Below are 17,220 nucleotides of genomic sequence, written 5' to 3' on the forward strand. Positions count from 1 at the left end.
GGTTTTTTCTCCGAGATCCTTGTTTTCCTCCCACACTCCAAAGACGTGCAGGTTTGTAGGCCAATTGGCTTGGTAAAATTGTCAATGCTCCCTGGTGTGTGTAGGATAGTGGGGATCGGTGGTCGGTGCGGACTCGGTGGGCCGAAGGGCCTGTTTCCGCGCTGTATCTCTAAACTAAACTAATAGCCCCGCCCCACGGTGCCAGTTCATTCCAAGAGCTCCCCCGAGTTTAAAAAAAATCAAACTCGTGGTAAGCACGGAGAATGAACGTAGCGGGTACGTCGGAGCTCGGGGACGTCTCTTAGCGGCTCGTAACGCTAACGGCAGGTACTCGGGAAGACTCGCTAACGGCAGGTAAGCACGGGAAGACTCGTGAAGATTTTTCAACACACGATGAAAAATGTCCACGAGAGCCCCGAGTACCGACGAGTGGCCATTACCGTAAATCTCCGAGTTCGAATCAGGGCAAACTCGGGAGAGCTCTTGGAATGAACTCGTACCGTGGGACAGGGGTTTAAACAAGGGTGTGTTCAGGTGTGGGTTTAGCCTCCGTCAGCATCTGACGGGCTCGAGTCGGTTATCTATGGGACTGACACTGCCAGGTTTAGGCAAAATATTCCCCTTCTCCGTCAGGGAAATTGATTTTCTCCAGAAAGAGTTGTAAGTGGGGGAGCAAGCTCCGTTTGAACAAGCTGCTCTTTCATTTGCTGTCTGTGCATCTCAAATGCAAAGCCTGACAAGGACAAACGATCTCTTTTGCTGAATAAAATGACTTGTTACTTTTCTGTAAAAGCGTGTAGTTGCAAATCAGAGCTATCTATCAGTGAGCGCCCCTCACCCCAGTGCGACACGGTGGCGCAGCGGTATTGCTGCCACACAGCGCCAGAGACCCGGGTTCCATCCCGACTACGGGTGCTGTCTGTACAGAGTTTGCACGTTCTCCCCGTGACCTGCGTGGGTTTGCTCCAGTTTCCTCCCACACTCCAAAGACTTGCAGGTTTGTAGGTTAATTGGCTTTGCTAAAATTGTAAATTGTCCCTAGTGTGTGTGTAGGATAGTGTTAGTGTGTGGGGATCGCTGGTGAGCACGGACTCGATGGGCAGAAGGGCCTGTTTCCGCGCTGTATCTGTATCACAGTGTATGCACCTCATAGAGTCATACAACGCAGAAACAAGCTCAACTTGCCCACACCGACCAACATGTCCCACCTACACTAGTCCCACCTGCCTGCGTTTGGCCCACATCCCTCTAAACCTGTACTATCCATGTACCGGTTCTAAATGTTTTTTAAGCTGTGACAGTCCAGGGAAGGCAGCAGCTTCAGAATAACACAGGGCTGATACATCCAGTGAGGCCTTCATCGCTGCCTTCATTCCCGATTCTTGTCAAGGTTAGACTTCACAATTCATAATGGCATAAGTGATAGTAGCAGAATTAGGCCATTCGGCCCATCAAGTCTACTCCATCATTCAATCATGGCTGATCTATCTTTCCCTTTCAACCCCATTCTCCTGCCTTCTCCCCATAACCCCTGACACCCGTATTAATCAAGAATCTGTCAATCTCCGCCTTAAATATATCCATTGACTTGGCCTCCACAGCCGTCTGTGGCAAAGAATTACACAGATTCACCACCTTCTGATGAAAGAAATTCCTCCTCATCTTTCTAAAGGTGCCTCCTTTCATTCTGAGGCTGTGACCTCTAGTCCTAGACTCCCGCTAATGGAAACATCCTCTCCACATCCACTCTATCCAAGCCTTTCACTATTCTGTAAGTTTCAATGATGTCCCCCCTTCATCCTTCTAAACTCCAGCGAGTAGAGGCCCAGTGCCGTCAAACGCTCATCGTACATTAACCCAATCATTCCTGGGATCTCGTAGAGACTCTAAACATTGTCTGACTGTTGTGTAGGAAGGAACTGCAGATGCTGGTTTAAATCGAAGATAGGCACAAAATGCCGGAGTAACTCAGTGGGACCGGCATAACCCTATAACTGTGACTGACTGTTCCCAGGTGCATGTGTGAATCCTCCTTACTGTTACTCGTGACTGAGTGCTGATTATTGATCACCTTACCCTTCCATATCTCTCGTTTCCCTCTCCCCTAACTCTCACTCTGAAGAAGGGTCTCGACCCGAAACATCACCCATTCCTTCCCACCAGAGATGCTGCTGCCTATTTCGCTGAGTTACTCCAGCATGTTGTGTCCACCTTCAATGATTCTGGTCACAGTTCCCATCGTGACTCTGAACCTTTTCCTGGTCAACGAGACGGAGACTTGTGCACCTTCTGGTCTGTGTGCCCCAAGACCATATAACCATATAACAATTACAGCACGGAAACAGGCCATCTCGACCCTACAAGTCCGTGCCGAACAACTTTTTTCCCTTCGTCCCACCTGCCTGCACTCATACCATAACCCTCCATTCCCTTCTCATCCATATGCCTATCCAATTTATTTTCAAATGATACCAATGAACCTGCCTCCACCACTTCCACTGGAAGCTCATTCCACACCGCTACCACTCTCTGAGTAAAGAAGTTCCCCCTCATGTTACCCCTAAACTTCTGTCCCTAAATTCTGAAGTCATGTCCTCTTGTTTGAATCTTCCCTATTCTCAAAGGGAAAAGCTGGTCCACATCAACTCTGTCTATCCCTCTCATCATTTTAAAGATTTCAATCAAGTCCCCCCTTAACCTTCTGCGCTCCAGAGAATAAAGACCTAACTGGCCAGTGGAACGTCAGCTAACTCTATGTATTTTCCAGTCAGCTATTAAACTGCCCAATATTAGATTTCTTCTTTAAATCTGAAATTCTCCTTTACCTCTTTAGATGCCCACCGATTTACCATTTTTCCTGCGGAGTTTTTATTTCTCTGGGGAACGTACAATAATGAGATGGCACTTGAATATCCCCATACACGTGACATTGTCTGGCACAGCACAGACCTCTGGCTGCAAAGTCCCAGGTCGAACAGCAATCATTTATTTTTTAACTGATAGATTTGAAGATGTTAATGGCTTTCACGTTGATTATTCACGTTATACAAGGACAAAGAAGCTGGAGCATTGTTGACAGCAGATTACACTGGTATGAGGTGCTCAGCATGACGGCACGTGACTCTCTCTCTCTCTCTCTCTCTCTCTCTCTCTCCCTCTCTCTCTCTCTCTCTCTCTCTCTCCCTCTCTCTCTCTCTCTCTCTCTCTCTCTCTCTCTCTCTCTCTCTCTCTCTCTCTCTCTCTCTCTCTCTCTCTCTCTCTCTCTCTTCTCTCTCTCTCTCTCCCTCTCTCTCTCTCTCTCTCTCTCTCTCTCTCTCTCTCTCTCTCTCTCTCTCTCTCTCTCTCTCTCTCTCTCTCTCTCTCTCTCTCTCTCTCTCTCTCTCTCTCTATCTCTCTCTCTCTCTCTCTCTCTCTCTCTCTCTCTATCTCTCTCTCTCTCTCTCTCTATCTATCTCTCTATCTATCTATCTATCTATCTATCTATCTATCTATCTATCTATCTATCTATCTATCTATCTATCTATCTATCTATCTATCTATCTCTCTCTCTCTCTACCTCTCTCTATCTATCTCTCTCCCTCTCTCTATCTATCTCTCCCTCCCCAGATTGGGTCAGGAGGCCCCAGGAAAAAACACTCACAGTGGCAGGAGAGAGGGAGGGAGGGAGGGAGGGAAAGGGGGGAGAGAGAGAGAGGGGGGGGAAGGGAGAGAAGGGGGGAGGGGTAGAGGGAGGGGAGAGAGGAGGAGGGGGGGGAGTAGAAGGGGAGAGAGAGAAGGGGGAGGGGGGAGTAAAGGGGAGGGAGAGAGGGAGGGGGAGGGGGGGGTGGGGGGGGCGAGGAGGAGGGGGTGAGAGGGGAGGGGGGAGGGGGAGAGTTAGTGGAGAGAAGTTGCAGTCTTGGGCTTGCCATGATAACACAGTTATTGTGACGTTTAATTTCTGCTCAGCACTTAATTCAATTAGTGGCTACAACGGAGGCAAATTGCTATTAAGCATCTTATTGAAAATAGAGCTGGGCAGAGAATAGCTGCTGATTAGATATATTGGCCTGAAATCACTTGGGGCCAGAACACAATTACCACACTAGAAGCAAAGATTCCTTTCCTCTCCTGCCCCAAAGATTGTAAATGGCCGCTGAATGTCAGAAACGTACAACGCTTTGCCAAGGTAACCCTCACGGTGTTCCATGATCTCAACAAGTCCTCTCGTAAAACACCTCAAAAAAAAAACCTTACACTAATCTAGTCACTCAGACACAGATGCCTCAGCATTTGCATCAGATGCTTCAAAATCTGACACCGCACCATATTGAGGAGGAGAAGATCAAAGATGTTAACGGGTGATAGTGGAACGTGATTGAGCAAAGAACGTTGCAAGTTTCATCCCCCCCAAGTACTGTTCCGTCAGTTGCCTTGGGTCTCACTCTAACCCCGATACATCAGAGTGGGAGTGGGATGAACAATTAAAAACCATATAACCATATAACAATTACAGCACGGAAACAGGCCATCTCGGCCCTTCTAGTCCGTGCCGAACACTTACTCTCACCTAGTCCCATCTACCTGCACTCAGACCATAACCCTCCATTCCTTTCCCGTCCATATACCTATCCAATTTATTTTTAAATGATAAAATCAAACCTGCCTCCACCACTTCCACTGGAAGCTCATTCCACACAGCTACCACTCTCTGAGTAAAGAAGTTCCCCCTCATGTTACCCCTAAACTTCTGTCCCTTAATTCTCATGTCTTCTTGTTTGAAGCTTCCCTACTCTCAGTGGGAAAAGCTTATCCACGTCAACTCTGTCTATCCCTCTCATCATTTTAAAGACCTCTATCAAGTCCCCCCTTAAACTTCAGCTCCAAAGAATAAAGACCTAACTTGTTCAACCTTTCTCTGGTTGGCCGGCAACAGAATGCTCAGGATCACCCTTGCAGTTGACCATAGACAATAGACAATAGGTGCAGGAGTCGGCCATTCGGCCCTTCGAGCCAGCACCGCTATTCAATGTGATCATGGCTGATCATCCCCAATCAGTACCCCGTTCCTGCCTTCTCCCCATATCCCCTGACTCCGCTATCTTTAGGAGCCCTATCCAGCTCCCTCTTGAAAGCATCCAGAGAACCTGCCTCCACCGCCCTCTGAGGCAGAGAATTCCACAGACTCACCACTCTCTGTGAGAAAAAGTGTTTCCTCGTCTCCGTTCTAAATGGCTAACTCCTTATTCTTAAACTGTGTGGCCCCTGGTTTTGGGCTCCCCTAACATCGGGAACATGTTTCCTGCCTCTAGCGTGTCCAAGCCCTTAACAGTCTTATATGTTTCATTAAGATCACCTCTCATCCTTCTAAACTCCAGAGTGTACAAGTCCAGCTGCTCCATTCTCTCAGCATATGACAGTCCCGCCATCCCGGGAATTAACCTTGTAAACCTACGCTGCGCTCCCTCAATAGCAAGAATAGGTGTTCCACTAAGGAGTCATACAGTGTGGAAAGAGGCCATTCAACCCATCTTGCCATGTTGGCAAACATGTCCCATCTACACTAGTCCCACCTGCCTGTGTTCGGCCCGAATCGCTCTAAACCTGTCCTGTCCATGTGCACTAGCTCCGTTGCCTTCTATGACTTGGTGAATACAAATACTTTGGCCTGTTGTGTGAATAATTAGTGTGCTGTTTAGTTTAGTTTAGTTTAGTTTCAAGATACAGTGGAAACAGGCCCTTCGACCCACCGAGTCCGTGCTGCCCAGCCATCACCCATACACTAGTTCTAGGGACAATTTACAGAAGCCAATTAACCTACAAACCTGCACATCTTTAGAGTGTGGGAGGAAACCAGAGCACCTGCTAAAAATGGGGAGAACGTGCAAACTCCGTACAGACAGCACCCATAGTGGGAATTGAACCCGGGCCTCTGGCGCAGTCAGGTCAACTCTACCGCTGCGCCAGCGTGCTTTAAGGAACAGTTTGCACAAGTTTCCTACTGGAGATGAGCGTGCAATTGTTTTTACACAGAGAGTAGTGAGGGCCAGGATCGTGCTGCCAGGGGGGTGGTGGTGGTGGAGGCAGGTACGATAGTGGCGTTTCAGATAGGCACGTGGTATTGCAGGGAATAGAGGGGAAAGGATCAGGCAGAACTATGGGCCGAAGGGCCTGTTCCTGTGCTGTACGCCTACATGTACTATGTAAGAGGCAATGAGTTCATTCCCCCACACAGCACAAATCCACATAGAAACATAGAAAACAGGTGCAGGAGTAGAGGCCATTCAGCCCTTCGAGCCTGCACCGCCATTCAATATGATCATGGCTGATCATCCAACTCAGTATCCCATCCCTGCCTTCTCTCCATACCCCCTGATCCCTTTAGCCACAAGGGCCACATCTAACTCCCTCTTAAATATAGCCAATGAACTGTGGCCTCAACTACCTTCTGTGGCAGAGAGTTCCAGAGATTCACCACTCTCTGTGTGAAATATGTTTTCCTCATCTCGGTCCTAAAAGATTTCCCCCTTATCCTTAAACTGTGACCCCTTGTTCTGGACTTCCCCGACATCGGGAACAATCTTCCTGCATCTAGCCTGTCCAACCCCTTAAGAATTTTGTAAGTTTCTATAAGATCCCCCCTCAATCTTCTAAATTCTAGCGAGTACAAGCCGAGTCTATCCAGTCTTTCTTCATATGAAAGTTGCTGCCTGACATCCCAGGAATCAGTCTGGTGAACCTTCTCTGTACTCCCTCTACGGCAAGAATGTCTTTCCTCAGATTAGGAGACCAAAACTGTACGCAATGGACTGCTGTGCCAAGCCACTGTTACATTGTGGAAGGGACCAGCTCACAGGAGGCACTTTACACCGTGGCTCAATCTCTAGGTACAAGAAAATACCCGAAACTCTGGGTGATCGTAGAATAACTGAATGTCAGTTTGATGCCGAAATAAGTGGTGGTTGTTATAGCCCCAGAATATTCACACATTGGAGCAAGAACAAGCTGCTGGAGGTGCTCAGTGGGTCAGGCAGCATCAGATGCTGCTCAACCTGCTGAATTCCTCCAGCTATTAGTGTTTCTGCTCCAGATCCCCGTATCTGCAGGCTCTCTTGTGTAATCACCTGCTGGTGTAGCATTTAAATGATCAGGTTCATAGAGACACAGCAAGAAAACCAGCCCACCGAGCCCGCGCACATTAACCCTATCATACACGCACTCGGAAAACATTTACAATGATACTAAAGCCAAATTAACCTGCAAATCTGTACGTCTTTGGAATGCGTCAGGAAACCAGAGCTCCCCGGAGAAAACCCACGCAGTCACGGGGAGAATGTACAAACTCCGTACAGACAGCAATAGACAATAGACAATAGACAATAGGTGCAGGAGGAGGCCATTCGGCCCTTCGAGCCAGCACCGCCATTCAATGTGATCACGGCTGATCATCCCCAATCAGTATTTAAGAAGGAACTGCAGATGCTGGAAAATCGAAGGTAGACAAAAAAGCTGGAGAAACTCGGCTGGTGCAGCAGCATCTATGGAGCGAAGGAAAAAGGCAACGTTTCGGGCCGAAACCCTTCTTCAGACTGATCGGGGGTGGGGGAGAAGAAAGGAAAAAGGATGAGGAGCCCGAAGGCTGGGGGATGGGAGGAGACAGCAGGAGGGCTGAGGAAGGGGAGGAGACAGCAAGGACTAACAAAATTGGGAGAATTCAATGTTCATGCCCCCAGGATGCAGACTCCCCAAGCGGAATATGAGGTGCTGTTCCTCCAATTTCCGGTGTTGCTCATTCTGGCCATGGAGGAGACCCAGGACAGAGAGGTCGGATCCACAATCAGTACCCTGTTCCTGCCTTCTCCCCATATCCCCTAACCCTGCTATTTTTAAGAGCCTTATGTCAGCACCCGTGGTCAGGATCGAACCCGGGTCTCTGGCGCTGTTAGGCAGCAACTCTACCGCTGCGCCACCGTGCCGCTCCCTTGAGAATTCTTGAGAAGGACTGATAACTGGAATCAGTTGTGGGTTAGTAAATAATCAGGAACGGCTGAAGTTGCATTTTAAAACTATGGGCAATATTATGGTGACAGGTTAACTAAAGCCTGCTATGATAATGCTAAATATAACAACTGTAGCACTGCTTTAGCTCTGTAATGATGTGATACTGTGATAATTATATGTCAGAGTGTTATTTATTTTTGCTCAAGATGTGAGTGGAGCAGGGGACATTTCCGTTATTATCTCAGCCTGAGGGAATTAAATGGCAAATATATACCTTTTGGCGAAAGCAGTTAAGAACAGTCTGATCCCTTCCTGGAAGGATAGTTGGATATTTAAGATGAACCAGTGCCTTACATCCATAGCATCATTGAACCATGCAACATGCCCTTTAGCCCACCATGTCCATGCCAACCCATCAAGTTGAGTCTCCTGCTCAGTGTAGCCATCTGGTGTTACCAACCGAGACATCCAGCTTGCTGTTAATTTAGACGCTTAGAGATACAGCGTGGAAATAGGCTCTTCGGCGCCCCGAGTCCGCACCGATCACCCCGCGCGCTAACACAATCCTACACACACACACTAAGGACGTGAAGCTCACCGTTTGACCTGTTTTTACAAAATGTTAAATGGTCAGCTCGACATCGACAATGACAACAAGACCTACACCAAACCCAAACCAATTAGGAGCAGACGAGGGCATTCGGTCCAATTTGTGATCCCAGCTACAAAGACAGATGTGTACAGCAATTCGTTCTTCCCCCGCATGGAATAATCTCCACCCAACTATAGTTACCCAACCAGATGCAACTACATTTAAAGTAGCTCTTCCTTCCCAATAACCCTTTCTGGTTTAAGCCCTCCTTTCACCACCTCCAGTTTAAATTCCATTTGGAATATTTTGGAGGACCAAGAACCGAGGACAATTCACAATTTTGCCAAGCCAATTAACCTTCAAACCTTTGTTTGTGTGGGAGGAAACCGGAGCACCCGGGGAAAACCCACGCGGTCACATGGAGAACATACAAACTCCGTACAGACGGCGGTGGAGTTGCTGCCTCACAGCGCCAGAGACCCGGGTTCAATCCTGACTACGGGTGCGGAGTTTGTGCGTTCTTCCCCGTGGCCACGTGGATTTCCCCCAGGCGCTCCGGTTTCCTCCCACACTCCAAAGACGTAGAGATTTGTAGGTTAATTTGGCTTCGGTAAAAATTGTAAATTGTTCCCTAGTGAGTGGTTATAGCCAGTGTACAGGGATCACTGGTCGGCTTGGACTCGGTGGGTGGAAGACCCTGTTTCCACGCTGTATCTCTAAACTAAACTATTGTAACAGACACAGATGGAGTTCTATTAGAAGAATAGAATAAAATGCTTTTTTTATTGTCATTCAAACAGCTTGGTTTGAACAAAATTGCATTTTCTACAATCTTATCATTACAAAAAAGACACACACTTAACACAGTTTACACAAACATCCATCACAGTGAGTCTCCAACACTCCTCCCGCAGTCCAGCAGTCCAACTGCAGCAATTATAACGGATTGTTGAATACTCTAACTTAGATTCAGTGACAAATCAACATTTGTTGTGGTGTAACGTATGCTGTTTTGTAGACGGTGATGAGACAGTCTTTAGATCTACTCCTAGGTGAGAAGGCATTGTTCAGAAGATCAATATACTTATTGATTAAAGAAGAAGATGATTAATTCAAGTTCAAGTGAGTTTATTGTCATGTGTCCCTGTATAGGACAATGAAATTCTTGCTTTGCTTAAGCACACAGAACATAGTAGGCATTTACTACAAAACAGATAAATGTGTCCATATACCATGATATAAATATATACACACATGAATAAATAAACTGGTAAAGTGCAAATAACAGAAAGTGGTTATTAATAATCAGAGTTTTGTCCGAGCCAGGTTTAATAGCCTGATGGCTGTGGGGAAGTAGCTATTCCTGAACCTGGTTGTTGCAGTCTTCAGGCTCCTGTACCTTCTACCTGAAGGTAGCAGGGAGATGAGTGTGTGGCCAGGATGGTGTGGGTCTTTGATGATACTGCCGGCCTTTTTGAGGCAGCGACTGCGATAAATCCCCTCGATGGAAGGAAGGTCAGAGCCGATGATGTACTGGGCAGTGTTTACTACTTTTTGTGTTCATAATTCCTGGGTTATGCTCAGATTCTCAAGAATATTAGAATGCAAATTCCCCCACAGGTAACCAAGGGCGTCCTTTCAATATCGGAAGATCGATTTTTGATGTGGGTGATTGGAATTGTTTTAATTTTTTGACTTTTAACAATGGATACAACCAGCTGTTTATTCTGAGGCTGTGCTCTCTGGTCCTAGACTCTCCCACTGACTCTCCCATCTGGCCAAATACAATCTGAGCCAATGCCGTGGTAGATTTCTTCTGTGGCATGCAAGAGTCCTCCCCCCATCCACTAGGGATATCTGTTGTTGATAACCCCCCACCCTCAACACCACAGCTCCTCGTCACAATGCCTCTGAATAACATTATCCTCACAATATGACATGGGCAGCATGGTGGCGCAGTGGTAGAATTATTGCCTTATTATGCCCCTGTCCCACTTAGGAAACCTGAACGGAAACCTCTGGAGACTTTGTGCCCCACCCAAGGTTTCCGTGCGGTTCCCGGAGGTTTTTTGTCAGTCTCCCTACCTGCTTCCACTACCTGCAACCTCCGGCAACCACCTGCAACCTCCCGGGAAACCGCACGGAAACCTTGGGTGGGGCGCAAAGTCTCCAGAGGTTTCCGTTCAGGTTCAGGCATTACAGCGCCAGACACCTGGGTTGGATCCTGATTCCGGCTGCTGTCTGTACGGAGTGTGTACGTTCTCTCTGCGATCGCGATGTTATTTCTCTTGAGAACTTCGGTTTCCTCCCACACTCCAAAGACGTCCAGGTTTGTAGATTAATTAGCTTGGTGTAAATGTAACATTCTCCCTAATGTTAGTGTGCGGGGATCGCTGGTCGGCACTGACTCGATGGGCCGAAGGGCCTGTTTCCGTGCTGTATCTCTAAACTAAACTAAACTGAATCTGCCTCCTGCCTCACGCATACTAATCTCTGAATGCAATCTCGGAACACCCGGACTTCCATCTGTATATATGTATATAGCGCCGCAGAATTGTGCACCTATCCCCCCCCCCCCCTTCCCCCTTCTGTTTTTGTTTTTCTGTTTCTTGTTTTTTGTACTAAATTATATGTATGCACTGAGTACGAGCAGCTTTCAATTTCACTGTACATGTATAGTGACAATAAATGGCATATCATCATCATATCGAATGCTTTCAAGAGAGAGTTAAGGGGCCTGTCCCACTTGGGCGTCGTTTGCGCATCACGTAGATGGCGCCCGAAGATTTTGTACGTCCCAAAATCCTGGGGCGCCGCTCGCGACCGCTTGTCGCTGCCCACGTCACCATGCACGCATCACTATTCCTTCTCTCCAGAGATGCTGCCTGACCCGCTGAATTACTCCAGCTTTTTGCGTCATCAGTTCTCTTAAGACCTGCGTCTCCTTCGCCAATATTTTGTCACCTTTATTGACGATATCCTTTCATTAAATGACTTTTTGTTAAATACTTTACATCTTGCTATGTTTTCGATTACATTTTGTTATCTATAAATGCAAGATGTCGTTGTACAGTTGCATGCATTAAGGGCCAGTGGGATTTTCTCAGCTGAAGGAGATGGCACCAGAACTGAACAAGTCTCTTTCTCATTCACATACACACATATACACACCACATACACACCACATACACACCACATACACACCACATACACACCACATACACACCACATACACACACCACATACACACCACATACACACCACATACACTCCACATACACACCACATACACACCACATACACACCACATACACACCACACACACACCACATACACACCACATACACACCACATACACACCACATACACACCACATACACACCACATACACACCACATACACACCACATACACACCACACATACCACACCAAACACACATACACACCACACACACACATATACACACCACATACACACCACATACACACACACATACACACATATACACCACATACACACATACCACATACACACACTCCACATACACACCACATACACACCACATACACACCACATACACACCACAAACACACCACATACACACCACATACACACCACATACACACACACACACACACCACACACACCACATACACACCACATACACAAAACACACATATACGCACCACATACGCACCACATACACACCATATATACACACCACATACACACCACATACACAACACATACACACCACATACACACCACATACACACCACATACACACCACATACACACCACATACACACCACACACAGACCACATGCACACCACATACACACATATACACACCTCATACACACATATACACACCTCATACACACATATACACACCACATACACACACCACATACACAACACATACACACCACAACCACACCACATATACACCACATACACACCACATACACACCACACACAGACCACATGCACACCACATACACACATATACACACCACCACATACACACACATATACACACCTCATACACACATATACACACCACATACACCACACACACCACACACAACACACACACATACACACCACATACACACCACATACACACCACATACACACACATACACACCACATACACACATATACACGCCACATACACACCACATACACACCACATACACACATATACACACCACATACACACCACATACACACCACATACACACCACATACACACATATACACACATACACACCACATACACACCACATACACATGAAACAATGCACATGTGGACCGCCAAGCAACGTCAATGCACATGTACCAAATGATGTACACAACAGAACACTCTCAACGCAACATGCCTGTATAATTTGAAGAAGGGTCTCGACCCGAAACGACACCCATTCCTTCTCTCCAGACATGCTGCCTGTCCCGTTAAGTTACTCCAGCTATTTGTGCCTATGCCTGTACAAAAGCAACTCATAATAAACTGTGTGTATGCACACGCTCAAAGTACACAAAATATCTGCATGACCACTGATTAGTTATCAGGTGTAACTTGGTGCCCTATTTCTGTTTTTAGGTTACAGGAGCAGAGTTAGGCCCTTTGCCCCATTCAATCATGGTCTATCTATCTTTCCCTCTCCCCCCATAAGTAAGTAAGTATGTTTATTGGCCAAGTATTCACATACAAGGAATTTGCCTTGGTGCTCCGCCCACAAGTAACAACATGACATCCGGTGACAGTTACGAATGACTCAGAAAACACTAAACATTAATAATAATAAAACATTAATGATAAAACACCATTGGTCAAGCATGTGAACCAACAAAATACCAGATCAAAGGGAGGCCACAGATTTTTGGCAACTACTCGTGGATAAAAACAGTTTTTACGTCTGGCTGTGGCAGCTTTGCCACCATCACTAATCAAGAACCTGTTAATCTCTGCATTAAAAATACCCAATGACTTGGCCTCCACAGCCGTCTGTGACAATGAATTCCACAGATTCACCACCCTCTGGCTAGTGAAATTCTTCCTCATCTCCTTACTAAACGCACGTCCCTATATGCTGAGGCTGTGACCTGGGGTCGCCTTGCATTCCGAAGCCATTTTTACTGCTGCTTGGTGGAAGATGTGTTCTGTTTCCTCACTCTATGATGTGGCGTTTGTTTGTGTTCATTTAATTTGCTGTTTTGGATTCCTTATGAAAATTGCTGCAACCACATGGGAGACATCTTAATGGCAAAGAAATGAGAATGTGCTGGACCAAGGGACATGTAGATTAATGCTGCCCTCAAGGCTCTGTCTTGCCTCATTGTTCACGTCCTTGTTAAACCATCCTTCTCTCCTGTGGCACCAACCAACAGTTAAACCCAGCTCGCTGTCAAGGAAGCTCGCACCCCTCTGCACCAGCACCTCCCCACACACGCAACCTCCATCCTGACCGTACCGTGCCTGGACACGCGGAGCCTGAGAACGGGCGCGGGAGATCGCAGCAGAGACAGAGAGGTGGGGGTGATGGGGGCTGTTTCTGCCACGGGGAGCTCCTAAAATCCACAGAGATCAAATATAAACCCCCATGCATCGAGAGTGTGAGAGGGAGAACCATATCAATGCGATAGTTTCACACGCACGCACATGCACACGCACAAACACAGGTGTACATACACACGCACACGTGTATACACACACACACGTGTACATACGCACAAACACAGGTGTACATACATACACACACACGTGTACACATGCATAAACACAGGTGTACATACATACACACACACACAGGTCCACACACATGTACATACACACACACACATGTGTACATATACACACACACGTAGGTATACACAAACACACATGCAGGTGTACACACACAAGTGTACATACACACACACACGCACACAGGCGTACATACATACACACACAGGTGTACATACACACACACACCTAGATACACACACACACGGGTGTACACACACACACAGGTGTACACACACACGGGTGTACACACACACAGGTGTACATACACACACACAGGTGTACATACACACACACACAGGTGTACATACACACACACACCTAGATACACACACACGGGTGTACACACACACACAGGTGTACATACACACACACACACACGCAGGTGTACACACGCTCACGTCCACATTGGCTGTCACATAACCCACGCACTTCCACCACACACACACTGACCCCCCACCCCACCTATACCTCACCCACTCAGTTGATCCTTACACACACAGACACACACAGCCACATTCACAATGTCAGCCATACTATCCCTTGGTCCCCAAATGCACACTTATGTGTTAACACGCATCCATCACGCATGATACACTCATGACCAGTGGGAAAAGATCACATGCAAGGGCCCCGTCCTACATATGCAGGAAGGAACTGCAGAAATTGGTTTCTCTAACCAAGTAACCCTTGCCTTCCCTCTCCCTCCATCCCTCCCCCACCCCGGCTCTCCGACCAGTGTCACCGTCATTCTGATTAATCTCCCTCAGCCAACAATGATCCATTCTGCGTTTCCTTGTCATAGAAACATAGAAAATAGGTGCATGAGTAGGCCATTCGGCCCTTCGAGCCTGCACCGCCATTCAATATGATCATGGCTGATCATCCAACTCAGTATCCTGTACCTGCCTTCTCTCCATACCCCCTGATCCCTTTAGCCACAAGGGCCACATCGAACTCCCTCTTAAATATAGCCAATGAACTGTGGCCTCAACCACCCTCTGTGGCAGAGAGTTCCACAGATATTGTCTGCTTTGATCTGTCAGTTTCGCATCTTTCCCTTGCGTCTCCCTCTCCCCGAGTCTGAAGAAGGGTCTCGACCCGGATACGCCACCCGTTCCTTCTCTCCAGAGACGCTGCCTGTCCCGCTGAGTTACTCCAGCGTTTTTGCATCTGTCCCCGTCCTAGGCAATAGGTCAGTGCAGGGATTGCGTGCATGCTGGCTTCACGACAGCGAGGAGATGCCCCACTCACAGGCTGCAGTAGGCTCTCTCTATCTCTCGCTCTCTCTCTCTCGCTCGTTCCTGCTCCCTAACATGGCGCTCATTATCTGCAGGTGGTACATGTGGACAGCACTAAGGAAGAGGAGGAAGTACAGAAGATGCCTCTGCAGACCCAGTATTACGACATGGCTGCTCCAGAATCATCACCTTACTCAGAGAAATCGGTGAGACTCCTCCCCCCAACTCACTAACATCAATCATCTTCCATTTCCCAGTCCCCCCCCAACAGGTTGGGTTGGAATCACGAGGTCATAAGTGTTAGGAGCAGAATTAGGCCATTCGGCCCATCAAGTCTACTCCGCCATTCAATCATGGCTGATCTATCTCTCCCTCCTAACCCCATTCTCCTGCCTTCTCCACATAGGCATTGACACCCGTACTAGTCAAGAATCTATCTATCTCTGCCATAAAAATATCCCTAGACTTGGCCTCCACAGCCTTCTGTGGCAAAAAAAATCCACTGATTCACCGCCCTCTGACTAATGAAATTCCTCATCTCCTTCCTAAAGGAAACTAAAGGGCCTGTCCCACTTACATGATTTTTTTCGGCAACTTGCCGGCACCCGTCATTGTCGCAGCAAGTGGCCGAAAATATTCGGTAAGAAAATCACGTAAGTGGGACACGCCCTTAATGATTCCTTCATCCTAAAGGATTAAAAATCCTTCATTGGAAATATAGCCACATTACCTCAGTGTACTCCAGGAATGAGTTTGTAAAAGTCCATTCGGCCCATTGAGTCAGTGCCATCCATTTGGTTGGGTTATTTAGTTGGATTCATTCCTCTGCTCTCCTACCCACACCCCCACAAACATTTTAACTTCATGTTTATCCAACGTATTTTTTTTTCACCATCTTTTCAGACAGAGTAACTCAGCATGAAAGAACATTTCCCCATGTCAACACTCTCTTTGTCCAAGTCCGCAACTCCCTGAAAGTGGTAGCACAAATAGACAATAGACAATAGGTGCAGGAGTAGGCCATTCGGCCCTTCGAGCCAGCACCGCCATTCAATGTGATCATGGCTGATCATCCCCAATCACTACCCCGTTCCTGCCTTCTCCCCATATCCCCTGACTCCGCTATTTTTAAGAGCCCTGTCTAGCTCTCTCTTGAAACCATCCAGAGAACCTGCCTCCACCGCCCTCTGAGGCAGAGAATTCCACAGACTCACCACTCTCTGTGAGAAAAAGTGTTTCCTCGTCTCCGTTCTAAATGGCTTACTCATTCTTAAAATAGACAATAGACAATAGGTGCAGGATTAGGCCATTCGGCCCTTCAAGCCAGCACCGCCATTCAATATGATCATGGCTGAGAGTACAAGAAAGCAGAGAGTGTGCTTGCCGTCGTTGGTCAAGGCTTTGCGTGTGAGGGTCAAGAGGTTGTGATACTGCTTTGGCCACATCGGATGTGGAGGCTTTGGAAAGGGGTGCAGAGGAGATTCACCAGCATGATGTCTGGGATTAGCTGCAGGGAGAGGATGTTGGGGCTTGGACTGCTTTCTCTGGAACGCCAGGGGTTGAGGGGAGACCTGATGGAGGTGTATAAAATGATGAGAGGCATAGACAGAACACCTTCTCC

The 17,220-nt window shown here is 47.3% G+C and overlaps 1 protein-coding gene across 2 annotated transcripts in view; it reads left to right on the plus strand.

Annotated features, from left to right (window-relative positions):
* Nucleotides 1-17,220, plus strand: part of nectin1b (nectin cell adhesion molecule 1b) — a 336,983-nt gene that overhangs the window by 296,863 nt on the left and 22,900 nt on the right. The window contains exon 8 of one of the 2 annotated variants that reach the window (XM_055660571.1): nt 15,695-15,805. The exons of the other annotated variant lie outside the window; for it this stretch is intronic. Within the exon in view, the coding sequence (XP_055516546.1) occupies nt 15,695-15,805 (111 nt within the window). The remainder of the gene's footprint in view (nt 1-15,694; nt 15,806-17,220) is intronic. 2 annotated transcript variants of the gene reach the window in all.

The sequence above is a fragment of the Leucoraja erinacea genome, chromosome 32, assembly GCF_028641065.1.
Source record: "Leucoraja erinacea ecotype New England chromosome 32, Leri_hhj_1, whole genome shotgun sequence".
In the NCBI taxonomy this organism is placed as follows: domain Eukaryota; kingdom Metazoa; phylum Chordata; class Chondrichthyes; order Rajiformes; family Rajidae; genus Leucoraja; species Leucoraja erinaceus.